Here is a 25,236-nt window from a genome sequence, read left to right as displayed (position 1 = left end):
TACTGCACTCACTCTCCCTCTCTCTCAAATAAAGAAATAATCTTTTTTTAAAATTCTTTTTGTCAGCGTGTATTTTACCATTTGCTATTTCTGTGATCACAGATTCTGTGTATCCACAGAGTTGACGGCTCCGCGCCCCTGGCCCCAGCCTCTAGGCATGAAGTGACCAGCGCCCTCCCTGGTACTGCCCAGGGGCCCTGGCGGTCATGGAGATCACCCAGGGTGGCCAGCAGGGCCAGGGTCAGCACAATAGCGCTCAGGGGCAGGGCAGAACCATCAGAACTAGGCCGCAGCACTGGGCACCCCGGGTAGAAGCCACCTCCCCCTGTGGGTGGGAGAAGCCTCTGGTGGCAAGCCCAAGAGAGGACCCTCAAGCTCCCTGGCATTAGCCAGTCCAGAAGAGGCCCTAGAAGACAAAGTGGAACCCAGAGAGGGCTGAAGGGAAGAGGCAATTCAGTAAGGCTTCCTGAAAGAGCAGGGTGTTTGGTAGTTTGTTCTAGTGGCCAGAGTTCTCCATAAGAGCCCAGCTGTGTTTATCTTGCTCCCTGCTGCATTTGCAGGAGCCTGTACACGTGCCCGTACACCCACGAACCTGTGAACAGTTCACTTATTCCTGTGCCTATCTGGTCTTAGAATGTAAGCAGGAAAAAAAATAATACTAATGCAAGCAGGGGTCTCTGCTGTCTCCACCAGAGTATCCGGAACGCCCAGCACACAGGACACGTGATGGAGACACAGCGGGCAGGCGACGTGCGGAGGGCTGACCGGGCCCACCATTGGGCTGGCCGAAGGAACTACAAGTCCCATGCTGCCCCGCGAGCGGCGGTCGCCCTTCTCAGCGCAACCGCCCTAGCGCCTCCTCTGCGGCGGGCGAACTACAAGTTCCATGGTGCCTCGCGAGCACCGCCCCCCGCCCCCTCCTGCGCAGGCGCAACCTCCCTAGGGCGTCCTCTGCGGCGGGCGAACTAGGCCGTGGGACCCAGGCGGAGGCCGGGGTTGCGCCCCCGAGAGTGGACTGTCCCCGCCACGCACCGCCGCCGCCATGCCGGACAGCTGGGACAAGGATGTGTACCCCGAGCCCCCGCGCCGCACGCCGGCGCCCTCGCCGCAGACCTCGGTGCCCAACCCCGTAACCTATTTGACGAAGGCCTTCGACTTCCTCGTGGACCGGCCGGTGACCCTAGTGAGAGGTACGGACCCCATCCGGGGCCCCCGCCGCTCCCCGGGCCCTGCAACTGCACCCCCCCGCTCCCCCTCCCGCCCCGAGACCCTCACTGTTTCCGGCCGGCACCGCCCGGGGAGCCCCCCCTGCACCCCTGGCCTGCAGCTTGCTAAACCTCATCCTCCCTGCACACCTGCACAGTGACCGCGGTGGTCGGGTGATGGCCGAGGTCCCCTCAACCTAGATGTGCCCTGACTTGTACTTCCGCGTGTTCGCGTTTGACCTGTCCAGATCCCCCATCTCCGGTCCAAACTAGGCAGATGTTTAAAACAGCTCTTTGTTGCCTGATGTGTTGTGCAGCTAGCCCAGTGGAGGCAGCAGCAGGAGTGCATGGACACTCAGTCACTAGTGCCAGGCAGTGCATCATGCATTTCATTAACCAATTCATTCAGCAACAACATCTGGAGTGCATAGCATGCCCTGGTGGCTCTTTCTTTAGATAGTCCGCAGATCAGACCCCCGCGTCTGGGAAAGGCACAGCAGGGGACCCACTCTGTTTCTTACAGTGTTTTATGTGTCTGGAGGGATGATTTCACTGGTTCCTACCAGTCAACTTATGGGCAGGGATGTTGAGGCCAGAAGGTCACTGGTGGCAAAACTGGCACGGGGCCTCTGCCTACACAGGGAAGCCTGTGTGGTGGCGGAGGTTGGCCAGGAGGTAGGACTTGTAGAAGGGTGTGGGCTCGCCGAGCATGGGTTCAGAATCCTGAGTTCTCTGGGCCTCAGTACTCTGTACTGGGATCTACCCAGAGAATACCCAGGGTGCCTGGCTCCCGGGAGGCCCTCCGTCAACAGTAGACCTCACCATCTGTAAACCAGGACCACCAGCCACACCTGTCCAGAGTCTAATTGGTAGTCTTTGTGAAAGCTAGGAATGTATGGGAAATCTGCCCCGTCCGTGGCTTGTGAGAAAGAACAAAGCTAAAAACAGTTCTGACTGTGGCCTGTGTAAACCAACGGGGCCATTGAGTCTGGGGTTTTTTCTTTACAGAGTTTATAGATCGGCAGCATGCAAAGAACAGGTATTACTACTACCACCGGGAGTTCCGCCGTGTGCCAGACATCACGGAGTGCCAGGAAAAGGATGTCTTGTGCATGTTTGAAGCAGAAATGCAATGGAGAAGAGACTAGTAGGTCCTGCCTGCGGGTGTTCCTCCTTAGTAGGGGAATGGTGAGCCTGGCACAGTCAGCATCTCCTGTTGGGCTCTCATTCCCTGGGGTACCATGGGATGGTGGTCAGCTGGCAAGAATGCCTCCTGGGGTTGGCCCAGGTTTTGAGGGTGCAGCGGCCAGACAACAGAACCGTAAGGTCTCATTTTCATTCTATCATCTCTGGGTACAGGGAAAGGATTCCTCACAGACCACTTTTCCGGTTCTTTTCAGTAAAGTGGATCAAGAAATTGTGAACATTATCCAGGAGAGGCTGAAGGCCTGTCAGCAGCGGGAAGGTGAGAGCTACAGGCAGAACTGTGCCAAGGAGCTGGAGCAGTTCACCCAGGTGGCCAAGGCCTACCATGACCGCTGTAAGCACTCCCCCACCCTGGCCTCTTCCTTGAACCCTCCACATTCTCTCCAATTTTTTGTTTTTTTTAAAGATTTTATTCAGGAGACATGGGCAGAGTGAGAAGCAGGCTCCATGCAGGGAGCCTGACATGGGACTGGATCCCAGGTCTCCAGGATCATGCCCTGGGCTGATGGCTGCACCACCTGGGCTGCCCTCCAGTTTTTAGAAACATCACTGCCCATAGAGTGCCAGTTGGTTGGGGGAGGGGTATTCAGAGAATCACTACATCCCAGGTCCCTTTTCTGCTCAGCACTTACCTAGCTGCGTTTCCTCCCCGCTTAGAGAAGACCCTGGTCTGCATCCTGGAAAACTGGCCTGACTTCCTTAACTCTGGTCTCTTTCCTAGATCACGACCTGGGAGCCCATTATTCTGCTAGGAAGTGCCTGGCTAAACAGAAGCAGCGGATGCTGGCAGAGAGAAAAGCTGCTAAAGAGGCTGCTGCTGCCTAAGGCAGCTCCTTGAGCCTCTTTACAAGATTATCCTCAAAATAAAAAAAAAAAAATAAGAAATCAGTTTCTGGTAACACCTTTGATCTCCAACCTTGACCCACTGATGACTTTATTGGCTTATCTCCCTTTAAATTCAACTACTGAAGAGAAATAAAGGCACTATTAACAAGCTTTAATTCACTTTTATTTTTCTTGTATAAAACTATGTGGTAGCCACAGCTGGAGCCTGGGTCCTCTGCACGGAGACTCTGGTGTGGGTCTTTACAAGATGGTCAGTGAATTCCTAAAAAAGACAAGGTGTTAGTTGTAGCCACACCCCAGCACCCCATGCCCCTGTCTAGGTTATAATGAGGTGTCTCGGCAGGCGGTACCTGATAGGGAGACTTGGTGAACACAGTCTCTTTCCAGAGATCAGGGGTGAGATAGCTGTAGGTCTTGGAGATCGCATCAAAAGTAGCCTTGGCTGGAAGAGCAAACAGAAGAGGGTTGGCGGATTTGTGGAACACCCCAGATGCAGACAAAAGCTGTTGCGCTCCTAGGAACAGAGAGGCCAGTTGGGGCCAGTCTGCCGTGCATTAGGAGGGCCTTCCTCTCTCTCTCTGAAAATACGCCAAGCACACACTAAGTGTGATTAAGCAGAGCTGAGAGAGACCACAGTGTCCACGAGGACCACCTACCAAAGTTCCCCAGGGTGGCAGTGCAGCCCCTGGCCGAAGTGTAGCAGTCATCAATACCAGCCATCATCAGTAGCTTCTTGGGCACAGGGGCTGAGACAATGCCAGTGCCTCTGGGGGCAGGGATGAGACGCACCAGCACAGAACCACAGCGACCAGTCACCTGCAAAGTGTGGAGATGTCAGGAAATGAGCTATGGGGAGCCTGTGCCACTGCAGAGCCCATCACTCACTACCCCAAGCCTACCTTGCATGGGACAGTGTGGGGCTTGCCGATCTTGTTCCCCCAGTAGCCTCGTCGCACGGGGACGATGGAAAGCTTGGCCAGGATGATGGCCCCACGGATGGCAGTGGCTACCTCCTTGGAGCACTTGACGCCCAGACCCACGTGTCCATTGTAATCTCCGATGGCAACAAACGCCTGTGAAAAGCCTGAGATGGCTGGTGGTCCACTGGCCGGCACGGCCTCCGCAGCCACCAACCAGGACCTGTGGCACCCCTCCAGGAAAGAGTGGCCACAGTAAGGCCACCCTGAGGTCCGGAAGAGATCCTTTCTCTCTCTCCCCTTTACGAAAGCCACGCGTGTGACAGCAAGCATGACCATGCAGAGCTGAGAGAGTTCTCCCAAACCTCTTGGCAGAAATAGGCTGGGAAACCAGAAGGGGACTAGGATACCTTGAACCTGGTCCGCTGGCCAGCACGGGTCTGCTTTTGCACGGGCATGATTTTCAAGACCTCATCCTTGAGGGACGCCCCCAAGAAGAAGTCAATGATCTCAGATTCCTATGGAGTAAGAAATAATGTCAAAACCACTTAACAAAAAGCTCAAAACCCCTGTAAACAGGGTTAAGAACCCCCACCTGGACTCGTAGAACTGGTTTCCCAGTTGCCCAGGCTTTCCTCTCCAAGCCAGGCACCCACAGTCAGAGGTAGGGCACCAGGACACTCCCTCTCCCCCGACCCGTGGAGCCTTGGCCCCCGTGAACACATCCCGCCCCAGGCCGAAGGAGCCTCGCGGGGACGGCAGCTGCCCACGCCCCTACCTTGATGGGCAGAGAAAACAGATAGATCTCCTCCAGGGACTTGATCTTCATATCCTTGACCAGGCGGCCCAGCTTGGTGACGGGGATCCACTGGAGAAGAGGCGCGGGTGAGTAGGGCCCCTGACTGGCGCCGCCCAGCCCCCACCCCCACCGATCCTGAACCTACCTCCTTGTCCTCCGCCTTGCCTCCGCGAGCTCCGCGGCCCCGGCCCCGGCCCCGGCCCCGGCCACGCCCGCGGCCCCGGATGCCGCTGCCGAAGCCTCCGCGGAAGCCGCCGCGGCCTCCCATTCCGGGGCCCCCGGGGCCTCCGGGCCCTCCCGCAGCACCGGCGTCATCCGCCATTTGCTGAAAGGGACGCGAGAACCCGCCAGTCAGCGAGGCCCTCCCACCCGCGGGCGCCGGGAACCACGACCCCCGCCCGATGGCGCCGCGGCGCGGGTGCGAGCCCCCCCACCCGACCGCCGCGAGTTCCCGCCGCCCCGGCCCGCGCGCCGCCGCCGCCGCCGCCGCCGCCGCCGGAGCGGAGACTCACGTGTTTTCTCGGAGAAGAAGAACGAGGTCGCGCGGAGGGAGTATTTATCCTACGCCAAGTACCGCGAGATCTCGGGTGCCCCGCCCCGAGCACGAGCCTATAAGAGCGGTGGAGGGGCGCTCCCAGGCCTCCCGGCCGACCCCGCGTGCGCCTGCGCACATCGGCTCTGCGCTCCTGCTGCCCGGTGCCGCCGCAGCCCGGCTGCCCGCGCTGCAGGTAGGCCCGCGCCTCGCCGCGTCCCCCTGCGGCAGTCGGCGGGCGGGTCGGCGTTGGTTGAAAATCACCTGCGGCCCTGCCCGTGGCCGCGGGTGAGATTCGGCGCCCAGAGCCACCGGGGGCCTCAGCTCACCGCCCACTGGTCCGTGTGGAGAGGTGAAACCCAGGCCCCGACAAGCGCCCCGCCGCCCCGGGCCGCAGGTGCTCTGGCCCTTGATCTCTAACCTCTGACTCCTGACCCCGTGTTCTCTCCGCAGGACGCAGACGCCCCGGAGCGCGGCGGGAGGGGGCTCTACCCCGCACGCCCCGTGGAGCAGTCGACCCGAGTCGGCGCGGGAGTCCCCCGCCCGCCTGGAGCGCGTCCGTCGGTGCTGTGCCGCGGAGGACAGACCCTGAGGTCACGGCCTCCTGCCGCCCCCCCCCCCCCCCAGCTCCGCCAGCCGGGCTCCCGCGGGTCGGCCGGCCCAGGTCCCACACCGCACAGCTTCCACAGTAGCAGGTCAGGTATCTTTGCGCTTGAGGGGACTTGGGCGGGGCATCAAGCCACCCGCAGGTGCGAAGGTGAAGCAGAGTGTTGGGAGTCGCGTGCCAGGAAGGGGTTAATGGATCGAGCAATGGCTCTCTGTTGACTCTTCCAACCGCGGCCCACCTGTCTCACCCTTGTTGTTGAAGGCTTGTGGCTCAAGGACGCATACTATTCCTATCTATTCAAGGGCGCATACTGTTGCTGTCTACTGTGAAAGGGCATGTCTGGACAACTAAGCTTAAAATATCCTGCTTGTTAAACAACCCTGCTTTATAAGAGTGAATAATACAAATAAAGTTGGCATTGTGGCTGAATCCAGCCATATGTCCCTCCTGCTGCCACTCTGTTTATGTCTCTTTTCCTCATTCCCTTACCCTCATCCCTGGACGGTTGTCGCCCCCAGCGCGCGACAGCAGGGCGGCCTCCAGGAGGAGCCCCGCCGCTCAACGTCAGTTACCGACCCCGACGGGGAAGGATGTGCGACTTCCTTGGGCAACTCCGCCCGTGAAAAGCCGCCCTCACCCTGAACTCTCGCTCAGAAAAATCCCTCCCGACTTTCTCCGTGAAATAAAATTTCTTTCCTTTGTTTGCTGGGCTTGCTTACGGTTTTGCCATAGTTTGCATGCCCTGAATTGCAATTGTGTTATTCCCAAATAAACCTGTTTTTGCCAGTGAAATAACTTGTATTTTCAAAATTAATACAAGCGTGAGAGCGTAAGATTGCTGGCTCAAAGGTTTTCATCCTCCCCCCCCCCCCCCCCGTTGCTCTTAGGAGGGAGGTGGGGTCTTCAGGATTTGATGAGCGCCCTGCTCTTGCTACTGAACCTCTGGTTCTGGTTATGTGCCTCAGGTGTGGAACCGTGCTGGCTTCTCAGGTTGCAGCTGATGTCTCCAGATGGGCAGGGCCTACCTGTTCTGGAAGGCTTTCCCACACACCACCACTACTATCGTGGTACCACAGGTTGCGTGGGAATCTGGTCCTCCCCTCCTGATCCGTACTCTAGAGCCAGTTCTCAGTTTTAGATCCTGAGAGACCTGATGGTGGGTCTATGTCAAAAGTCCCAGGGCCCTTAGAGATAATGCTTGGGCAGCATTATTTGAGGAGGGAGAAGGAAGGATTCCCACATTCTGCCAGGGCCTCAGCTTTGGGGAAACAACCACCAGAAGTTTGGTTTTTCGGCCTCGTGCTGCCTGGGGATCAGGTGTCCCCACTGCTGAGACAGGTTTCAGGGACCTGCCCAGGTCCAGACTACCTATCCCTCAACTATGAGCAAGTGCCAGATGTTATAGGATCCCAGTAAGCCCTGGGCCAGGGCCATGATTGGCCTGAGTTGGACAATGCCACTGTGATGTCGGGCTGCTCCTGCTGTGAAATAGAGGCTCCTGAGCCCTGGGGGTCAGTGGAGCTGCCATCCAGACATAGATCATGGTGAGCCTCTGGCCTTTAAATGTGTTCCTTGTTTAAAACCTGCCCTGAACTGACCCCATTCTGCACTCTGAGAAAGGGTGAACGGTGGATTACAAGGTCCCAAACAGACAAAGGAAACCCACCTTTCCAAGGGCTCTGACCTGGAATTAGGCCAAAATTGGCTTCCCCTGCTGGGGATTGGTAGTCATGGAGGGCCCTGACCCTCACAGCTGTCCCTTCATAGTGGGTCCTGACCCAGCATTCCACTTGGGGCTCTCATATGGCCAACCTCCCCATCCTGGGTTTCCCTCTGGGTATGCGGGTGGATACTGGTCCGCCAGGCCCTGATTTTGGCCTGGCCTTTGCAGAGTGGCGGATATGATCTCAACCTCTTCGCCAGCCCTCCTGACTGCAACTTCCTATGTTCCGTGTGCCACGGAGTTCTCAAGAGACCAGTGAGGTTGCCATGCAGCCACATCTTCTGCAAGAAATGCATCCTCCGGTGGCTAGCCAGGTGCTAGTGGGCACTCAAGTGGCTGGGAGGACGGGCAGGGCTGTGGCCATTCTTGCGGCCCAGAACAGAGAGGAAGGTCCGCCAAGCATTAGGTCATAATGGCCTTAAGAGCTGCCAAATCTAGGACCCTAAAATCTGTGTGTCCCCGCACTGAGTGGTATTTACAGCCCGTGGCCCCAGCTTCAGAGCTGAGTTCCCCATGAAGTCCTCAGGCCTATTTGGGCCTGAGAGAAGGGACCACCTGGGAAGGCGTCTTGCTGCTACTTGGTCCCTACCAGCTCCCAACACTCCCCCTGCTCCTGCCTCCTAGACAGAAGACCTGTCCATGCTGCAGGAAAGAAGTCAAACGGAAAAAGATGGTCCATGTAAATAAACTCCGGAGGACCATTGGCCGCCTGGAAGTCAAGGTAGCTTGAAGCCCTTACTCCCAGCACCCTTCTCACTCCTGCCAAGGGAGGGACAAGGCCAGGAGAGAGAGTAAGGAGCATCCTATCCTCAGAATTGAGGGTTTCTGCTCCAGCAACAGACTGCAGCCCTGAGGTCATCAGTCCTGCCTGAGTTTGAGTCCCCTCTCTACCACTTCTTTGCTGTGTGACTTTGGGCAAATTATTTAACCTGAGCCCCTGGGGCCGCAGTTATAAAATGGGGATTATACAAGATTTTTAGAGAATGAAATATTTGCTGTGCTGGCCATCACTACAGCCCACTAATAGATGAAGATTAGGAAAACAAAAAACAACAAAAAAAAAGCATGTCACTAGAATTGCGAGAGCAGGCCAGCCCTGTGCCCCTGCTCTCAGGGGTCTAGAGTCTCCCCACCTCCAAACAATTGTCCAACTCTACCCTCCACATCACTGATGCCTAGGCCTTGGCAGGCTCTCAGATCAGGAACACCACGGGGGATTCTGTGTAAGGTAGGCTGCTATGTCCGGCCTGGTTGGGCTCACGTGGTGCTCTCCCCTACCCCCAGTGCAAGAACGCGGAAGCTGGCTGCTCGGTGACGTGCCCCCTGGCCCATCGAAGGGGGCACCAGGACTCATGCCCGTTCGAGCTGATGGCCTGCCCCCACGAGGGCTGCACGGCACGGGTGCCGCGTGGAGCCCTGGCCGAGCACCGGCAGCACTGCCCACAGGGGGCCCAGGAGCGCTGCCCGCTGGGCTGCGGGGCCACCCTGGGGCCCCTGGAGCGTGCGCGCCACAACTGCTACCGCGAGCTGCGCGAGGCCTGGAGCCGGCGGCAGGAGCGCAGCCGAACCCTGGTGCTGGGCCTGCTGCGGCGCATGCGCGAAGTGCACCGCACGGCCAATCTCGTCCGCAGACAGCTGGCCCAGCTCGGAGGCTTCCTGGAGGAGGAGGACGCGACGCTCGTGGGCGCCCCGCAAGGGGAGGCCGAGGCCACCCCAGAAGGCAGCATGGGGGCCGAGATGTGGGGGGCCCAGGGCCAAGGGACCTTGTAAATAGAAGGGTGAATAAACGCAGAGCCCAGGCCTGGGCCGCCCTACCACCGTGTGCTTGCCGGCGGCCCCCTTCCAGGCAGCACCGCCTTCCCCACGCGGGGCACTGGCCTCTCTGGCCTGGAAGGCTCTCCTTGCTCTCCGTTGGCCTCAGATGCCTCTTCCCCGCAGAGGATTTCCGCGACGCTCCTACCGCTCTGTCTACCAACCTCCCAGCCAGTCTCACGGCCGAGCCCTGAGCTCAGCAAACCTCCCAGGGGCCTCCCTGGGGCTTCCCAGTATCCCGACCTCCTGCTCCCTGCGGCCACAGGGGCCCCGCCTCCCTCACTCAGGTGCCCGTCCTCGCCGCCGCCCCATCTGTCCGCGTCTCCCAGCACTAACCACTGCGCCTCCTATCGCTCCTGGCCCGCCGTCCCGCCCCGAGCACCTGCTCTCCTCCCTCGTACCTCCCAGACACCTAGAACAGTGCTTTGCACAGAGCATGTGATCAATCAATGCCGAGGGCCTCTGAAGTGCCCGGACCTAGTCATTTACCGGCGGTGCATCCCACACGGGACCCTGAGCACCCGCCGTCCCCAAATCCCAGAATGCCGAGGGGCAAGAGTCCCCGGATGACCTTAGTAAACATTTCCCACGACTCCTTTTTACAATTTCCACTAAAAGGCAAACAGCGGGCCAGCCCCGTGACCCGCAGGCCGCCGCCGCCCCGCCCCCGTCCCTCCCGGCCAGCGGCACCTCTGCCAGCTTCCCTCCGCGGCTCAGCAGCTACCGCCCACAGCCAAGATGGCGGCGCGCGCGGCGCTGATGGCGTCACAGGAGCCGTGGGCGGTGACGTCACCGCAGCGCGCCGGCAGTGGGGAGCGGCGCGCCAGTGCGCTCACGAGGCGGCGGCGGCGGCGGCGTCATGGCGGAGCCCGTGGCGGGAATGGGCCACTTCAAGGCCAAGTGAGCTGCGGCGTGGGCGCCGCCCGGGGAGGCGGCGGGGTTGGCAGCCCGAGGGGCCCGGCAGCGGGCGTCCGTTCGGTCTGCGGAGACGCGCGGAAGTCGGGTGGCTGCGTTGTTCCCACGTTAGGAGCCGGTTCGGGAGGCGTGGATGTAAAGTTCCGGAGGAGCCGGTGCAGGACCGCGGCGGGGCGCCCCGGCCGCCGGTGCCGGGAGGAGAGCCCCTAGGGGCAGGCGGCCCGGGCTGGGCGGGTGGGCCGTGCCTCGGGTCCCGAGGGCTGGGCCGCTCCTGCGGCGCGCACGGCTGCCGGGCGGTCCCGGGCCGGGATGGAGCGCGGTCCGCTGGAGTGAGCGAGCGAGTGCGTCGTTTCCGTCAGTGCCGGCAGGGAAGCCCCGGGTGCAGAGCGCGTCTATGCGGTGTCACCGGGGTCCGCTGCTGGGAGCTTCCCCGGTGGGGTCAGGCCGGCACCAGGGAGGTTCGGGAAGAGAGGCCGAGCCCCTAGCGGGCAGCAGCCACGTGACGCCGCACGTCGGCGGAGGCTCGTGCAAGCCAGGGGCTTGGAAACCGGAGCGGAGGGCAGGGGAGGGGAGGGGCTTAAAGCAGGCAGGGATGCAAACTGGTGGCGAGGCTGGACCAGCTGTCCAGATGGGAGTGCGGTGGCCTGGACCAGCCGAGAGGGCAGGGCCGGGGCCAGCTGGAGGCTGCAGGAATAACGGCGGCTTGGGGAGAGGGAGGAAGGAGCTAGGGTGCGGAGGCGGCAGGCTGCACCTGAGAAGGAAGTTGCCGAGAGCGGGTGGTGCTCTGGGCCTGTACTCGGAGCTGGCCTCCCACCGCCAGCAGGGGGCCCCCGAGGCTGGCCTATCCGCTGGGGAACCCGGGAGGACCGCGCTGTTGCCCTGCCTTAGGACCTGCTGTGGGTCCCCTCTGCAGCCTGGCGTCCTCTGCGTCGTGGGGACCAATACCTGCCTCACAGCGCTGCTGAGAGAGGAGATGACAGTGAGAAGAGCCATCTCCAATCTCCTGCATCCCCGGCGCTGCCTGGGAACTCAAGGGCAGGGGCCTTTGGTGTTGACCTCTGGGGGAGCACCCAGCCCCTAGCTGGGCACCGAGACTGAGGAGTGAGGGACTCACCCTCTCCCCTGTTCTCTCTCTAGCTATGCTGTCGAGCGCAAGATGGAGCCTTTCTACAAGGGCGGGAAGGTGCAGGTACCAGCCCAGGGACGGGCAGAGGGGTGGGGCCGGGCAGGGGCTGCAGAAGCTTATCTTGGCTGAGACCCTTCTGTCACCAGCTGGACCAGACCGGGCAGCATGTCTTCTGCGTTTGTGGTACCAAAGTCAACGTCTTGGACGTGGCCTCCGGGGCCGTGGTGCGGAGCCTGGAGCAGGTGAGGGTGGGGAGAGCCAGGGCAGGAGACTGGTGCGGGGGACAGCCCATTCTCATGTGCTCTGTTTGCTCTCACCTCCAGGAGGACCAGGAGGACATCACTGCTTTTGAACTCAGCCCTGACGACCAGGTAGACAGGGCAGGGACGGGAGGTGGGCACCCAAACATTGAGGCATTGAGGACGTGTGACCATGCTCCCAGCCTCCCAGCTGAACTGCATCTTCTCCAGGTGCTGGTAACAGCCACCCGGGCGCTGCTTCTAGCTCAGTGGGCCTGGCGAGAGGGCAGCATCACCCGCCTGTGGAAGGCGATACACACAGCACCTGTGGCCACCATGGCCTTTGACCCCACTTCCACCCTGCTGGCCACAGGTAGGGCCCTGGGTGGGTGGCTGGGCCACGTGGAGGGCACACGGTCGGGGTGTTCAGGAACACTAACCACTTCACTGCAAACACATTCCCTAGGCGGCTGTGACGGGGCAGTGCGTGTGTGGGACATCGTGCGGCACTACGGGACACACCACTTTCGGGGCTCTCCGGGTGTCGTACAGTGAGTAAGAAGGTGGCAGGGGGTGGGCAGGGCGTCACGCCCAGGGCAGCACAACTTACCTGTCCCACCCGCCCTGCCCGCAGCTTGGTGACCTTCCACCCGGACCCCGCCCGTCTGCTGCTCTTTTCCTCTGCTGCAGATGCCACCATCCGCGTGTGGTCGCTACAGGACCAGTCGTGCCTGGCCGTGATGACTGCCCACTACAGTGCTGTCACCTCGTTGACCTTCAGTGCTGATGGCCACACCATGCTTAGGTCAGTGGCCAGCCACCCAGGCCGAGGCAGGAAGGGGAGGGCTCCCGCTGAGTCTGAGAACTGAGGTGGCTCTTTCTCCTCCCAGCTCGGGCCGCGACAAGATCTGCGTCATCTGGGACCTGCAGAGCCACCAGGCCACGAGGACTGTGCCAGTGTTTGAGGTAGGAACGCCAGGGGGCCAGGCCAGTCAAGTGGGCAGGGAGAGAGTGGGGCTCCTGCCTCCATCCTGCTTATCCGCAGAGTGTGGAAGCCGCGGTGCTGTTGCCAGAGGAGCCGGTGCCTAAACTGGGTGTGAAGTCCAAGGGCCTGCACTTCCTGACAGCCGGAGATCAAGGTGTGTATGTCCAGCCCAGGGTGGGCAGCAGGGGCTGGGGGAGGTCCATGGACTTCAGTCCCAGCAGCCCGTGTCCCCACACAGGCCTCCTGCGTGTGTGGGAGGCAGCCTCTGGCCAGTGTGTGTATGCACAACCGCAGCCGCCGGGCCCCAGGCAAGAGCTGACCCACTGCACGCTGGCCCAGTCTGCCGGCCTGCTCCTCAGCGTCACCACCGACCACAACCTGCTGCTCTACGAGGCACGCTCCCTGCAGCTGCAGAAACAGGTGAGCACTGCCCCTGCTCGGCCCCAAGCCTGGGAGTCCAGCTCTCTACTCATGCAGGCTCTGGCTTGTGTCCCTCCTCCTCCTGCCCCCAGTTTGCCGGCTACAGTGAGGAGGTGTTAGATGTCCGGTTTCTTGGACCCGAGGACTCCCACATTGTTGTGGCCTCCAACAGCCCCAGCCTGAAAGTGTTTGAGCTGCAGACAATGACCTGCCAGATTCTCCACGGCCACACGGGTGAGGGCACTGAGCTGATGGCCGCAGCACTCTGCCCTGGGCTGGAATGCCCTCCTCTACCATAACTGACGGCCGTTTCCTCTCTGCTTCCTCCCAGACATTGTCCTGGCCTTGGATGTTTTCAGGAAGGGGCGGCTCTTTGCCAGCTGTGCCAAGGTGAGGCATCTCGAGAGGCAGGGAGGTATGGGTCTCAGTGCGGATACCCAGCCCAGTCTCCGCCCTCACTCCTTTCATTCCCAGGATCAGAGCATCTGTATCTGGAGGATGAACAAGGCTGGCAGGGTGGCCTGTGTGGCTCAGGGCTCCGGGCACACACACAGCGTGGGCACTATCTGCTGTTCTAGGTAAGGGATCAAGGGCTGGAGTCCTCAGTGTTGTAGAGGCCCGGGCCCTGCTAGTAGGGTTACTCAGGGAGGTGTGGAGGGGAGGCCTCAGCCTGGGTCTTTGAAGCTGTAGACTAGGGATGTGTGCCAGAGCGGGCACAGGATACCCCCTGCTGCTGTTGGTGATGGAGACTCTCAGAACTGGTCTTGGGGCTGGGGGAATGAAAGGGCAGGAAGAATGACACTGAACAAAGCTGAAGTAGGAAAAGACATTCTCTGCTGGGGAGGAGGGGGTGGGGGTCTGATGACCACCTCACCAGGTATGGTGAGCCAAGGGCAGGTGGCGGAGGCTTGAGTGAACCAGTGGCCCCAGAGGTCTATGGGGGTGACACAAGCTGTGTTCTGGAACAGTCCCTCTGGTTGGGATCATTGTGCTGCGGGTGCGGGGTCTGATGCCCTGGCAGACAGGGCTGGTGGGGCTCAGCAGGTGTCTCCCCTACCCTAAATCTGGCCTCAGGCTAAAGGAGACCTTTCTGGTGACGGGTAGTCAGGACTGTACTGTGAAGCTGTGGCCCATCCCTGAAGCCCTGCCGTCTAAGGGCACAGCCCCAGACAGCGGTCCTGTCCTCCTGCAGGCTCAGGCCACGCAGCGCTGCCATGACAAGGTGATGGCACAGGGTACAGAGGGTAGGGGTGTGGCAGGGCTCTTGCTGGGATGGGGATCTGAGCTGCCACCTGCTCCCATCACCAGGACATCAACAGCGTGGCTGTTGCCCCCAACGACAAGCTGCTGGCCACAGGCTCACAGGACCGCACAGCCAAGCTCTGGTCTTTGCCACATTGCCAGCTGCTGGGCGTCTTTTCAGGCCACCGGCGTGGCCTCTGGTGTGTCCAGTTCTCCCCCATGGACCAGGTGCTGGCCACAGCCTCCGCCGATGGTACTATCAAGCTCTGGGCACTGCAGGACTTCACCTGCCTCAAGGTAAGCTGCCCCGCCCCGCGCCCCTCCCCCTCCCCCTGCAGGCCCAGCTCATCACCCGGTGTTGTCTCATCCCCCGGTGTTGTCTCATCCCCCACCATCCTGCAGACATTCGAGGGACACGATGCTTCCGTGCTAAAGGTGGTCTTTGTGAGCCGCGGTACACAGCTGCTGTCCAGGTGGGTGGCTGAGGGCGGGGGTCGGGATGGGCTATAGGACCGGCCCGGCACTCAGCCCCTCCCCTTCCCAAACCCAGCGGCTCTGATGGTCTCGTGAAGCTCTGGACCATCAAAAACAACGAGTGTGTGAAGACTCTGGACGCCCATGAGGACAAGGTCTGGGGGCTGCACTGTAGCCGGCTGGACAATCGTGCCCTCACGGGTGCTAGTGACTCCTGCGTCATCCTATGGAAGGTGTGGAGGTGTGGGGGGCGTGGGGAGTGGGCGGGCTGCATCAGGGTGCCCATCTGACCTCACCCTGACCCCAGGATGTGACCGAGGAGGAGCAGTCTGAAGAGCAGGCCAGGCAGGAGGAAGAGGCGGTCAAGTAAGTGTGGGGTCCCCACCGAGGCCTCTGGAGCACCACCCACGTGCCTACTATGTCCCACGCGTCACACCCTGGGAGCGGGTTCCACAGGCATCACCTCTGTTTTATGGCGTGGAGAAACTGAGGCTGGGGGCAGGAACACAGCTCACCGCCAGTGGACGCTTAGTGCCGGGCTGCCGACTCCTGAGCCAGCCCTCTGATGGCTCTGCTTCACTCCCAGCCACGTCCCCCAGTGACCCTGTCCCTGCTCCTCCCCCACCAGGCAGCAGGAACTAGACAACCTACTCCATGAGAAACGGTACCTGCGGGCCCTGGGCTTGGCCATCTCCCTGGACCGGCCCCACACTGTGCTGACTGTCATCCAGGGTCAGTGCTGCCTGGGGCTCTGTCGGGGGGCAGTCTCAGGTCCATGCTGTCCCCTTCCCTGGGGCTCATCTGCCTCCCTCCACCCCCCAGCCATCCGGAGGGACCCTGAGGCATGCGAGAAGCTGGGAGCCACGGTGTTGCGGCTGCGGCGAGATCAGAAAGGTGTGGGGCCGGTGGGCAGGCTGGGCAGTGAGCCGGGTGGGTAGGGTGGGCAGGGCCGCCGCCAGGCAGGTCTAACCGTGTGTCGTCCCCGCCCCCCCAGAGGCCCTGCTGCGCTTCTGTGTCACGTGGAACACCAACTCCAGGCACTGCCACGAAGCGCAGGCTGTGCTGGGGGTGCTCCTGCGGCACGAGGCCCCAGAAGAGCTCCTGGCGTACCCAGGCGTGCAGGCCTCACTGGAGGCTCTGCTGCCCTACACTGGTATGTGGGCTCGGCCCCGGGGGCGGGAGCATCCCCATCAGCCTCCGTGGAGCCCCTGACATCCCTGTGTCCTCCCACAGAGCGGCATTTTCAGCGGCTCAGCCGGACCCTGCAGGCAGCCACCTTCTTGGACTTCCTGTGGCACAACATGAAGCTGCCCACCCTCCCTACAGCTTCCTCTGTGGCTCCCTCAGCTCTCTGAAACATGCAGAAAGATGTTTTTCTCTCCTGATTCCTTGTGTCTTGGCTTTGTTTCGCCTGGCCCGCCCCCACCCAGCCCCGCGACACCGGCGCCCTGGCCTTCTCAGCACAGACACGGGGTGTGCCTCAGTCAGAGGGGCTTTACTCAGGAAGCGGGAGTGTGTGCTTTCCTGGCCCTGCTGGCCAGAGGGTGTCACCCTCCGACATTCCTCCCCCAGCCTCACTGGCATCCGTCGCCCCTGGGGGCTGGAGCTCCTGGCCTGCCCTCGGGGGGTACTTGCTGGCCAGGGCCCTGCGGGTGACCGAGCAGCAGCGGCTGTGAATGGCACTCAGCGGGGGGCGGGCGGGCACTGAGGGGGAAAGGGTTGTGGCCTGGCAGGCTTCAGGGGTGCGCTGGGCCTCTCCACCCCTGTCCTCGCTGTCGGCCTCGCGGTGGAGCCCTGGCCCACTCAGGAGTGCGCCCAGCCCCTCGGGTTGCAGCAGCACAGCAGGCAGGAGGCCTGAGCGGCCGCGGAACCTGTGACAAAACCTGCGATGAGAGCTGGGCCTGGCTGGCGCTGGCGCCCCTAAGCCGCGCCCAAGCTCCTCCCCCTGCTCACCTGCAGAGCCACCAGCCTCGATCCGAAGTTTGCAGCACGCTCACCCGCGCCCCTGCAGGCACTGACAGCTCATCTGCGTGGCTGCTCTCATAGGCTTGGGAAGCACAGAACTGGGACCCTGGGAGTGGGCATTTGGGGGTCACTGCGGGGCCTCAGAATCCAGGGCCCCACCTCTCCATCCCCTCCTCTCATTGAGTCACAGCGTCCAGGATTCCCCTGATGATGGAGACCAATCCACTGGGGCTCCCCTCACTATGGGGGCCACAGCACCCACGGAGCCCCAGGTCGAGCGCTGGCTCGGGTCTCCAACGGCCCGGCTTCACCGAGCACTGCCCAGGGGTGTGGTGCCTGCTTGGCTTGGGGCGTGGGCAGTCTCCTACCACTACTCCGTAGGGTTGTCTCTTCTCGGCCCGGGGCTGCTTCCTCTAGGTAGGGAGCAGGAAACCACGCCATCTGCTGCTCTTCGTTTGCCACCAGCCACCAGCCTAGGCGCAAGAGGTGGGCAGAGGTTGAGACCCCCTAAGCCCCTCGGGCTCTGGGGGCAGATGGGCGAGCTCTCAGTCCTGTGCAGTCCCACCTGACGGGTGTCGCAGCAGCACATCTAGGACCTCCTGGGCCTGTGCATGGAAAGGCCAACCCTGCGTGTCCTGGGTGCTGAAAGGCTGCAGGCAGCGCAGGCTCTGAGCCTCCAGGCTACGGATGGCAGGGCTGTGTTCAGGGCGGCGGTGGGGCTCTTCAGGAGTGGGCAGGATCACCAGACTGGAAAGGGAGTGGGCGCAGGCGGGGGAGGGAGGGTGGGTGAGAGTGCCAGGGCGTCCCACCCTTCCCCGACGGCCGCCTCCCGGCCTCGCCCCTCCCCTGGCCTCCAAGGGCTTTCCTGGACAGGGAACCGGGGACGAGTGGGGTACCTGCCAGGTGGTAGCACTGGCTCCAGGTCCACGGGTTGTGGCTCAAAGAAGCCGGTGAGCACCGCGCTCCGGGACAGCTGCTCCACTGTGGCCAGCAGCGCCCGAGTGTAGGTGTCCAGCAGCCGCAGGCGCGCCAGGCCGCGGCCCATGCGCCCCCCACGCACCAACAGCGATGTGTCTGTGGGCACGATGGGCTCGATCTGGGGGTCCCCGGGCCGCTGGCGCCCCTGCCCCTCCCGGGTCCCCGCGGGCTCCCGCAGCGGCCTCACCGGGGAGCTTGGGGAGAATGCGGTCGGATCTGCGCAGCAGGCCCGCCTCCACTGGGAACGCCTCCTTGAGGGTCTTCTAAGGAAGAACCGGCGAATCCGCCTCAGTCCAGTGGTTCCCTCTGGAGGGTGAGGGTTCCTCGCGGGGATGGGGGTCATAGGGGCGGGGATCCTCATGGGCACGAGGCCACCGCCTAGGCAGGTTCGGTGCTGGGCCTCGGGGGACGGGGTTTGCCGCAGGCTCACTCACGTGGAGCTCCTTGAACTCAGCCCAGCTCCTTCGCACGAAGGTGTCGCTGCCGTCCGACCAGCACACGGAGAAGGCGAACGTCTGTTGGGAGAAAGGTTGGGGGCGCCTTGGAGGGGCTGGGCCAGGAGTTCCCTCCCTCCTCCTTGGGGCTGGCAGGGACCCCGCACCATCCTACCTGAAGCCGCCCTGTCTGCACCAGGGCCGCTGCGCGCACGGACACTGGGTGCCGGGAGCCTGCCATCGCTGCCTCACAGCTTGTGGTCCTGGGCTTCTGGAACTGCCCAGCTGCGACCAAGGGGCCCACTGCGTGCGGCTCACCAGGAGGGAGGGCTCCCAGGCTCCCGGAAGACGACTGGAATTCCCCAGGTGCTCCCCCGCCCTGCCCTTGGGTCTCTCCCAGCTTCCTCACTGTGCCCAAAGCAGATCCGCCTAGAGGGACAGGAACACAGGGCATGGCGGGGGGGGGGGGGGGGGGGGGGGGGGGGTTGGGGGGGGGGTGGGCAACTCTGTCTGGCATGAGTCTGGCCCCTGGGAGGAGGAGGAAAAGGAAGGGCCATCAAAGTGCCGCAGCCTGGCCTGGCTCTCCCATGCCCTGTGTGAGACAGGTTGAGCCTCCCCAAGGTGTGCCTCCGCTTTGCCTCCCAACTCACCTGGGCAGCTGCTGGCCCTTGTCATCAGGAGCCAAGGACCCAGTACTGAAGGCTTTATGTATTTTGGCTTAATACTCACATCGGAGGAAAGGTCTCTCAGTGTTCCCAAGTCACAGAGGAGGAAATTTACATGAAATGGATAATTCAGGCTTTTCTGGATATGTTGGGGAGAGTGGACCTCACAGGCTCTCCTCCCCTGTGATGCGGAGACCTGGGGCAGGACCAGGAGGATCCCAGTCTGCAGTCACTGGCGCGTGGTGTGTGTGGGGGCGTTGGTGACTAGGACTGTTTTGAGAGCTGCCTCTGAATTCATGATTTACCACAATTTACCCCGAACACAGCCTCTGAGATGAGGAGTGACCATTTCCCCACTAACAGGGCTGAAGCAGGGGTAGGCCCTACAGTCCCCACAGGTGTGCTTAGGTGCCCCCACCTCTGGGCTGCTTCCTGAAGTGGAGGGCCTCCAGAGCTCCACCCAAGCCTGCTCTCCATTGGCTCTTCCTGCTGTTGGGGCCACTGGCTCTTTGTTGGGACTCCTGCCCCAAGTCGTCCAGGGAGGGGTTAGCCTCTAGGTCACTCCCCTGAAAGTCACCCTGGCCTGGACAAAGGGCCTTTGTGGATCTGTCCCTCCAGCGGCTCTCTAACCTTCCCTGCACACGGCCCAGGCAATGAACTCCTGTTGACAGAGGCCTCAATTGCAGGGTGCCTTTAGCCCAGCTGTCACGCTCTCCCCAACCTCCGTGGGGCCATGCTGAGGGGCTGGCCCAGCCGGCTGCAGGGGGGGCAGACACTTCTCCCCTGGAAGACACAGAGAAGCTGGGGCCTTCTAGAAGGGCACTAAGGCCCCCTTCTCACCCCGTCGGCCCCTGTTCACACCCCCAGCAACCCTGGCTCCTTTCCCTCCTGTGCCTCTCCATGGCCCCCAGCCTCACCTGGCCCGTGGACACCTGCCTCCCCCTTCCCCGCCAGAGCTCCTCACTAGCTCCTATGAAATCTGCTCAATTCCCAGCTCCCATGGCAGCGACAAGGCCCTGCATGTGCTCCCGCCCACCTTTAGATCTCTCCTCCCACCACCTTCCCCAGGTCCTGTGCCACTGGCTTCTGCCCATGCCTACAGCCAGCCTTGGCCTTGATGGCCTTCCTCCACTGAGTCCTCATCCTTCAGGCATCTGCCTAAGTGTCACTCCTCAAGGAGGCCTCTGGGATTAGCCACTCCCTGTTCGTGGTCCCCACCAGAGCTTGTCAGTGGACGTGTTACTGTGACTCCCTTGTTTTCTTTTTTTTTTAAGATTTTATTTTATTTATTCATTCATGAGACAGAGAGAGGCAGAGACACAGGCCGAGGGAGAAGCAGGCTCCCTGCGGAGAGCCCGATGCGGGACTCAGTCCTGGGTCTCCAGGGTCACGCCCTGAGCCAAAGGCAGGTGCTCAACCGCTGAACCCCCTGGGCGCCCCAACTCTCACCGCTGACCACTGGACAGTGAGCCGGGGGGTCAGGGACGGATCTCGGGCCCCGCCCTGCCCAGCGCCCGGGCCAGGACTTGGAACAGAGCAGACGCCCGCACAGACAGGTGCAGGTGACGCACGAGCGCGCGGAGGCTGAGGCTGCTCCCGACGGGGACGTGGACAGCGCCCCCAGGCAGCCCCGGGAGCCCCAGGCCCGCGCCGCCGGCTGTGCAGGCCCCGCCCCGCCCCGCGGCCCCGGCGCCCGTTGCCATGGCGCCCGTTGCCCGGGCCGACCCGGGGGACCCAGGCCCCGGCGCGCCGCGCTCTGTGCGCTCACCGCGCCGCCCCGCGTTGCCGAGGCGCCCGTCGGCCGAACACAGGGCGCGCCCCGCCGAGGGCACAAAGCCTGGCCGCGGGCACGCGGGGCGGTCGGAGCGGAGCGATGGGGGCGTCCCGGGCCGCAACACGGACTTCGCCCCGGCCGCAGCCGGAGACCACGGCGCGGCCGCGGCGCGGCTTCCACAACACGCTGCTCTTCTACTGGAGGAAGCGGGAGCGCCGCCACGGACGACGCAAGCCGGGCTCGGGACGCGGACCGAAGCCCGGGGGCCCGGCCAGGACCCGGGTCGCCAGCCCCGCGCCCGCGCCCGCCCGCACCCCGGCCTCGGGCTCGGCCGCCTCTCCGGCGCGCTCCGCGAGCCCCGGCCCCGGCCCCGGCCCCGGCCCCGGCCCCGCACCCCCGCCGGCCGCCGGCCCCGCCCCCGGCCCCGCCCCCAGCTCCAGCCCGGCCTCCGCGACTGCGCCTGCGCCCTTGCCCGGCTCCTGTGGCCGCGCCCTGGCGGCGGCGCGCGCGCTGGCCTGGAGGCCGACTTGGAGGCCCCTCTGGAGGCCCAGCTGGCCCGGCAGGCCTTGCGCAGGCAACATGGCGGCGCCCGGCGAGCGGAGCCGCTCTGGCGGCGGGAGCCTCTTCTCCTTCCTGCCCGGCGGCGCGCACTCGGAGGTGATGGACGACCTGGTGACGGACGCGCGCGGCCGGGGCGCGGGGCGGAGAGATGCGTCCGCCGCCGCCTCGGCCCGGGCGCCGACCCCCGAGCCTCAGGTCGCCGAGGACCCTTCCCGGAGGCGGCCCTGCCGGGCCTGCGTGGACTTCAAGACGTGGATGCGGACGCAGCAGAAGGTCAGATGCCCCCGGGGAGCCCGGCCTGCAGCCTTTCAGCCGCTCGCGCGCGGGGTCGCGCCGGGGCGGGGCGGGGGAGCCGCGTGGGCGTCGTGCCCCGGACACGACCTGCCCTGACCCTTGGTCGGCCTCCGCCCGCAGCGGGACGGCAAGTTCAGGGAGGATTGTCCTGAGGATCGCGAGGAACTGGGCCGCCACAGCTGGGCTGTCCTGCACACTCTGGCCGCCTACTACCCCGATCTGCCCACCCCAGAACAGCAGCGAGACATGACCCAGTTCATACATTTATTTTCCAAGTTTTACCCGTGCGAGGAGTGTGCCGAAGACATCCGGAAGAGGTGAGTGTGTCTACCTTGCCTGTAGCTGTCCCACCTGGAGCCTGGGGCCCCTGCTGCTGTCATAAAGGGGCAGCGGTGGCCCTGGCTTGCCCAGAGCAGGGGCCAGCTAAGCCGGCTCCTTTCCCCTCAGAGGCCAGCTGAGGCCCCCTGCTGAGGGCTGCTTGCTGGGCACTGCTGCTGTCGCAGCCAGAAGGCTCCTGGTGGGGCTTCACCTACAGAGGCCCCTGCTTGGAACTCCTGGGGGCTCCAGCAGGTGGATGAGTCCACTTTGCCTGATTTCTATAGCAGGACTGTATGCTGCATGTAAGGCTTGAGAACCCACTGCTTTTGCTCCCAGGAGCCACCTTTCTTTCACTGGGAAGCGCAAGAGCTGTTATTTGGCACCCACAGGTGTTTCTGGCCTGGATGCGGGGCCTAGGGCAGCCCTTGCCATTTGAACCTGGGCAGTTAGAACAGGTCTCTTGCTAGGCTGAGGCCCAAGGGCCCCAGGTGCTAGCAACAGGTCTGGTTTACAGTTATGCCTTTGTGCTGGCGCCACCCCTTTCACACACTGCCCTGGGCCAGGGATGCTGGGTGAGGCTTCCTGATTGTTACAAGGTTGTAAAGTTGCATGAGGTTATAAAGTTGCATGACGAGTGCCTTAATGTCTTGGGTTTGCTGAGCTCCATAGATAAGGGGTTGAGCAGGCCTAGGAGTGGGCCAATGGTGGACAGAGCAGGATCAGGCCTGTTCGGGGCATGCCTACCTCTCAGAGCATGAGGGGGCTCATGGGTGTAGCTGGCAGCAATACCCAAGCTCTCCTCCCTGGATCCAGCAGGCAAGTAGCTGATGGGGTAGGGGCAGTGGGGCCACTGCCTGTCCCCATCATCACATGCTTCCCTCACACAGGATATGCAGGAACCAGCCGGACACGCGCACTCGGGCCTGCTTGACCCAGTGGCTGTGCCGCCTGCACAATGAAGTGAACCGCAAACTAGGCAAGCCGGACTTCGACTGCTCACAAGTGGACGAGCGCTGGCGCGATGGCTGGAAGGATGGCTCCTGTGACTAGATAGTGGCCAGCAGAGCTGTGGGACAGCAGCCCGGGCCTGCGGGCAGCCTGGCCAGAGGGGGATGGGGCACTCATTAAAGTGCATCAGAGCCAGAGCCTGTTGTGTCTCAGTTGGATTGTCCCCAGAGACTGCTCGTGGGGCCCTTTCCTCTTAGGTTTGTAGTCAGAGCAGAGGTGCCTGCTGCAGACACCTCGATGGCCCTTCCTCAGCCAAGGCCCCGCGCGGCTGTAGGTGAACGAGAGGGAGCAGCCCAGGCTGTGCCTTACGTTTGGGATATGGTGTCCTGCTCACCCCACACCCCGGTGCCCGCTTCCCTACACAGGAATGTGACAGGCCTCCTAGGGCTCCCTGTCCTGCTCCTTGAGGTAGGCCATTGTCTCCCAGCCATGACCGTGTAGCAAGGGCCGGCTCCCAGGCTGTAACTCTACAGGCTGTGTGCTGTTTGCAGTTCAGAAAAGAGGTCTGGGGGTTGAGCTCTCCTCCCTGCTCGGTGTCTACAAGGAAAGCACAGGCAGGCTGCTTCTCTGACGGTCCACCAACGCTGCTGCCCGCCTTCCATCCAGCACATACCTGTACCAGGCCTGTCAAGAGGCTTTGTGGGACCAATATCAGAGCTTGAAACCAAAATAAAATGATGGAGGAGTGGCCAAGGGCGTGGCTTCGGTGTGTTTTGTGTCAAATTTGCGGCAGTGGACAGGGCTTGCCCTTGCTGCTCCAGGCAACAGCTTCCATCTGTCCCAAGTTCTGCTCCATAGGAGGAGGGCAAGGTCCCAGTGCAGAGGCAACCTGGGAAGTCCCAGGAACAGCAAGGAAGCCGAGTGCTGGAGCTAAGGGAGGGTCAGAGGTGAGTGGGAGGTCAGATGGTACATAGTCTTCAAGTGCCCCACAAGGACTTTGTTTTAATACCTACCTCCTGTGGCAGGAAAGTCGTGGAGGATTTGGAGTAAAGGAATGGCAAGGTGACTTCCGGGAGGGATGCCTGGAGGGCTCAGCGGTTGAGCGCCTCCCTTTGGTCCAGGGCGTGATTCCAGGGTCCTGGGATCAAGTCCCGCATCGGGCTCCTTTCAGGGAGCCTGTTTCTCCCTCTGTCTGTGTCTCTGCCTCTCTCTGTGTGTCTCTTGTGAATAAATACAATCTTAAAAAAAAAAGACTTCTGGCAGGTTCCTCTGGCTCCTGAGCTAGGATGAGGCAGGAATGGGTGAAAGCAGGGAGAGCAGGCACCCTGTGGCAGCTGAGTGGGGAGCTTGCCCTAGGGTGGGTCAGAGCAGAGCTGCCAAGAGAAAGGAGCCAGAGTTGACTGTGGGGTTCAGGCCCTAGTGGCAGGAGGATGCTCTCCGTCCCCTGGAGAACGCTATAGGTGGAGTGGGCAGAGGGCTGACCTGCCTTCAGCTTTTGGGCCTTCCCAGATCTGCTCAGCCACACCTGCTCCCAGGCTGGGCTCCCAGCCGGAATGGCCCAGCAACTGTACGTATGCCCCATCAACGGTTCCTTGGCACCTTCACCCAACTGGTGCCGCAGCAGTTCTGACTTCAGCAGGGCCTCCCCAGGGAGGACAGTGATGCAGAGATTGGAGGCAGGGAGCAGCCAGCAGAGAATTGTTCCTCTCCACCCTCTCTTGATGGACTGTGCCCAACATGTGGCCTTCTTCTGGTCTCTCCCAAGTCACCTGCTAGTGGGAGAATCAGCCAGCTTCTCTAGGGAAGCTGTGGTTGGCCCAGGAACACCGCCTGGATATGCTTTCCCTCCTGCCCTCCCTCACTTCCCTCTTTCCCTTAACTCTGGCTTCCTGGATGTTTCACCCGCCCTCCCCCCCCCCCCCCCCAATCCAGGCTAAATCAAGTGGGACCATAGTCTGAGATGAGGTTTTGGCTCAAGCTGTCAGCACGCAGACCAAGGGCGTGCGCCAAGAGGAAGGAGAAAAGCCCCAGGATCATGCCCTGGGGCCTCCAAAGTTTAGAGGTTACAGGAGCTCACAGGTTGGACCAGAAGAGAGAACCCCAAAAGGGTAGTGAGAAAGGGCCGGTGACATAGGGATGTGAAGAGAGGATGACCTCCAGAAGCATTTCCAGGAGCGTGGGAGCGTCAGAATTACCCCTGGGACTAAAGGGGCAGTGGATGCTGCTGAGGACAGGCTGGGAGCTATTCCAA

The 25,236-nt window shown here is 62.2% G+C and overlaps 6 protein-coding genes and 3 non-coding genes across 11 annotated transcripts; 5 read left to right on the top strand and 4 right to left on the bottom strand.

Annotated features, from left to right (window-relative positions):
* Positions 1-898: 898 nt before the first annotated feature.
* On the top strand, positions 899-3,412 carry NDUFB10 (NADH:ubiquinone oxidoreductase subunit B10). Its single transcript, XM_025984909.2, has 4 exons — positions 899-1,190; positions 2,214-2,352; positions 2,606-2,745; positions 3,133-3,412. Exons 1-4 carry the CDS (start codon positions 1,043-1,045, stop codon positions 3,234-3,236), a joined length of 531 nt encoding a protein of 176 aa, XP_025840694.1. The 5' UTR covers positions 899-1,042; the 3' UTR covers positions 3,237-3,412.
* On the bottom strand, positions 3,404-5,541 carry RPS2 (ribosomal protein S2). Of its 2 annotated transcripts, none has more exons than XM_072754069.1 (7): positions 5,119-5,541; positions 4,953-5,042; positions 4,585-4,692; positions 4,157-4,330; positions 3,914-4,073; positions 3,608-3,771; positions 3,404-3,519 (listed from the first exon to the last, which is right to left on the bottom strand). In XM_072754069.1, the coding sequence occupies exons 1-7, from the start codon at positions 5,293-5,295 to the stop codon at positions 3,439-3,441; spliced, it is 954 nt and encodes a 317-aa protein (XP_072610170.1). In that variant the 5' UTR covers positions 5,296-5,541; the 3' UTR covers positions 3,404-3,438. The 2 variants fall into 2 exon arrangements, with proteins under 2 accessions (XP_072610170.1, XP_025840693.2); XM_025984908.2 differs by having other exon boundaries at positions 3,608-3,699.
* LOC112909157 (small nucleolar RNA SNORA64/SNORA10 family) lies at positions 3,759-3,887 on the bottom strand. The gene has a single exon (XR_003233059.2). It is a non-coding gene; the product is annotated as a small nucleolar RNA SNORA64/SNORA10 family (small nucleolar RNA).
* Positions 4,396-4,529, bottom strand: LOC112909156 (small nucleolar RNA SNORA64/SNORA10 family). Its single transcript, XR_003233058.1, has one exon. It is a non-coding gene; the product is annotated as a small nucleolar RNA SNORA64/SNORA10 family (small nucleolar RNA).
* Positions 5,375-9,964, top strand: RNF151 (ring finger protein 151). Its single transcript, XM_072754068.1, has 4 exons — positions 5,375-5,701; positions 5,959-6,200; positions 8,460-8,556; positions 9,120-9,964. Exons 1-4 carry the CDS (start codon positions 5,375-5,377, stop codon positions 9,603-9,605), a joined length of 1,152 nt encoding a protein of 383 aa, XP_072610169.1. The 3' UTR covers positions 9,606-9,964.
* On the top strand, positions 5,754-5,880 carry LOC112909159 (small nucleolar RNA ACA64). The gene has a single exon (XR_003233061.1). It is a non-coding gene; the product is annotated as a small nucleolar RNA ACA64 (small nucleolar RNA).
* A 398-nt stretch (positions 9,965-10,362) lies between the features above and the next one.
* TBL3 (transducin beta like 3) lies at positions 10,363-16,433 on the top strand. 2 transcript variants are annotated; one of them, XM_025984662.2, is made up of 22 exons: positions 10,363-10,547; positions 11,700-11,751; positions 11,835-11,930; positions 12,012-12,059; positions 12,159-12,300; positions 12,394-12,478; positions 12,562-12,732; positions 12,818-12,893; positions 12,973-13,066; positions 13,151-13,332; positions 13,425-13,566; positions 13,664-13,722; positions 13,807-13,910; positions 14,407-14,554; positions 14,641-14,871; positions 14,977-15,047; positions 15,125-15,281; positions 15,356-15,414; positions 15,677-15,780; positions 15,871-15,942; positions 16,043-16,201; positions 16,282-16,433. In XM_025984662.2, the coding sequence occupies exons 1-22, from the start codon at positions 10,507-10,509 to the stop codon at positions 16,401-16,403; spliced, it is 2,415 nt and encodes an 804-aa protein (XP_025840447.1). In that variant the 5' UTR covers positions 10,363-10,506; the 3' UTR covers positions 16,404-16,433. The 2 variants fall into 2 exon arrangements, with proteins under 2 accessions (XP_025840447.1, XP_072610168.1); XM_072754067.1 differs by lacking the exon at positions 10,363-10,547 and adding an exon at positions 10,818-10,972.
* A 110-nt stretch (positions 16,434-16,543) lies between these two features.
* On the bottom strand, positions 16,544-18,920 carry NOXO1 (NADPH oxidase organizer 1). The gene is made up of 8 exons (XM_072751303.1): positions 18,601-18,920; positions 18,426-18,506; positions 18,179-18,254; positions 17,910-18,087; positions 17,579-17,760; positions 17,382-17,486; positions 17,002-17,119; positions 16,544-16,919 (listed from the first exon to the last, which is right to left on the bottom strand). The coding sequence occupies exons 1-8, from the start codon at positions 18,877-18,879 to the stop codon at positions 16,544-16,546; spliced, it is 1,395 nt and encodes a 464-aa protein (XP_072607404.1). The 5' UTR covers positions 18,880-18,920.
* A 2,419-nt stretch (positions 18,921-21,339) lies between these two features.
* GFER (growth factor, augmenter of liver regeneration) lies at positions 21,340-23,738 on the top strand. The gene is made up of 3 exons (XM_025984931.2): positions 21,340-21,698; positions 21,840-22,036; positions 22,925-23,738. Exons 1-3 carry the CDS (start codon positions 21,444-21,446, stop codon positions 23,085-23,087), a joined length of 615 nt encoding a protein of 204 aa, XP_025840716.1. The 5' UTR covers positions 21,340-21,443; the 3' UTR covers positions 23,088-23,738.
* The last annotated feature ends 1,498 nt before the right edge of the window (positions 23,739-25,236 follow it).

The sequence above is a fragment of the Vulpes vulpes genome, chromosome 3 (assembly GCF_048418805.1).
Source record: "Vulpes vulpes isolate BD-2025 chromosome 3, VulVul3, whole genome shotgun sequence".
Lineage (NCBI taxonomy): Eukaryota > Metazoa > Chordata > Mammalia > Carnivora > Canidae > Vulpes > Vulpes vulpes.
The sequence above is the reverse complement of the archived record's forward strand: the minus strand, read 5'-3'. Positions and strand labels throughout refer to the sequence as shown.

Bases quoted from the DNA above. Each gene is read 5' to 3' on its own strand.
- NDUFB10 (XM_025984909.2), top strand. From the start codon at position 1,043: ATGCCGGACAGCTGGGACAAGGATGTGTACCCCGAGCCCCCGCGCCGC. The intron at 2,353-2,605 runs GTAGGTCCTGCC...GGTTCTTTTCAG, and splicing joins ATGCAATGGAGAAGAGACTA to TAAAGTGGATCAAGAAATTG. The intron at 2,746-3,132 runs GTAAGCACTCCC...TCTCTTTCCTAG, and splicing joins CAAGGCCTACCATGACCGCT to ATCACGACCTGGGAGCCCAT.
- RPS2 (XM_072754069.1), bottom strand. From the start codon at position 5,295: ATGGCGGATGACGCCGGTGCTGCGGGAGGGCCCGGAGGCCCCGGGGGC. The intron at 5,043-5,118 runs GTAGGTTCAGGA...CCTCTTCTCCAG, and splicing joins GCAAGGCGGAGGACAAGGAG to TGGATCCCCGTCACCAAGCT. The intron at 4,693-4,952 runs GTAGGGGCGTGG...CTTACTCCATAG, and splicing joins TGTTTTCTCTGCCCATCAAG to GAATCTGAGATCATTGACTT.
- RNF151 (XM_072754068.1), top strand. From the start codon at position 5,375: ATGGCGCCGCGGCGCGGGTGCGAGCCCCCCCACCCGACCGCCGCGAGT. The intron at 5,702-5,958 runs GTAGGCCCGCGC...TTCTCTCCGCAG, and splicing joins CCCGGCTGCCCGCGCTGCAG to GACGCAGACGCCCCGGAGCG. The intron at 8,557-9,119 runs GTAGCTTGAAGC...CCCTACCCCCAG, and splicing joins TTGGCCGCCTGGAAGTCAAG to TGCAAGAACGCGGAAGCTGG.
- TBL3 (XM_025984662.2), top strand. From the start codon at position 10,507: ATGGCGGAGCCCGTGGCGGGAATGGGCCACTTCAAGGCCAA. The intron at 10,548-11,699 runs GTGAGCTGCGGC...TTCTCTCTCTAG, and splicing joins ATGGGCCACTTCAAGGCCAA to CTATGCTGTCGAGCGCAAGA. The intron at 15,048-15,124 runs GTGGGTGGCTGA...TCCCAAACCCAG, and splicing joins GGTACACAGCTGCTGTCCAG to CGGCTCTGATGGTCTCGTGA.
- NOXO1 (XM_072751303.1), bottom strand. From the start codon at position 18,879: ATGCCCTGTGTTCCTGTCCCTCTAGGCGGATCTGCTTTGGGCACAGTG. The intron at 18,507-18,600 runs GTAGGATGGTGC...TTCTCCCAACAG, and splicing joins TGCAGACAGGGCGGCTTCAG to ACGTTCGCCTTCTCCGTGTG. The intron at 18,088-18,178 runs GTGAGGCCGCTG...TCGTGCCCACAG, and splicing joins CATTCTCCCCAAGCTCCCCG to ACACATCGCTGTTGGTGCGT.
- GFER (XM_025984931.2), top strand. From the start codon at position 21,444: ATGGCGGCGCCCGGCGAGCGGAGCCGCTCTGGCGGCGGGAGCCTCTTC. The intron at 21,699-21,839 runs GTCAGATGCCCC...CTCCGCCCGCAG, and splicing joins GGATGCGGACGCAGCAGAAG to CGGGACGGCAAGTTCAGGGA. The intron at 22,037-22,924 runs GTGAGTGTGTCT...TCCCTCACACAG, and splicing joins GCCGAAGACATCCGGAAGAG to GATATGCAGGAACCAGCCGG.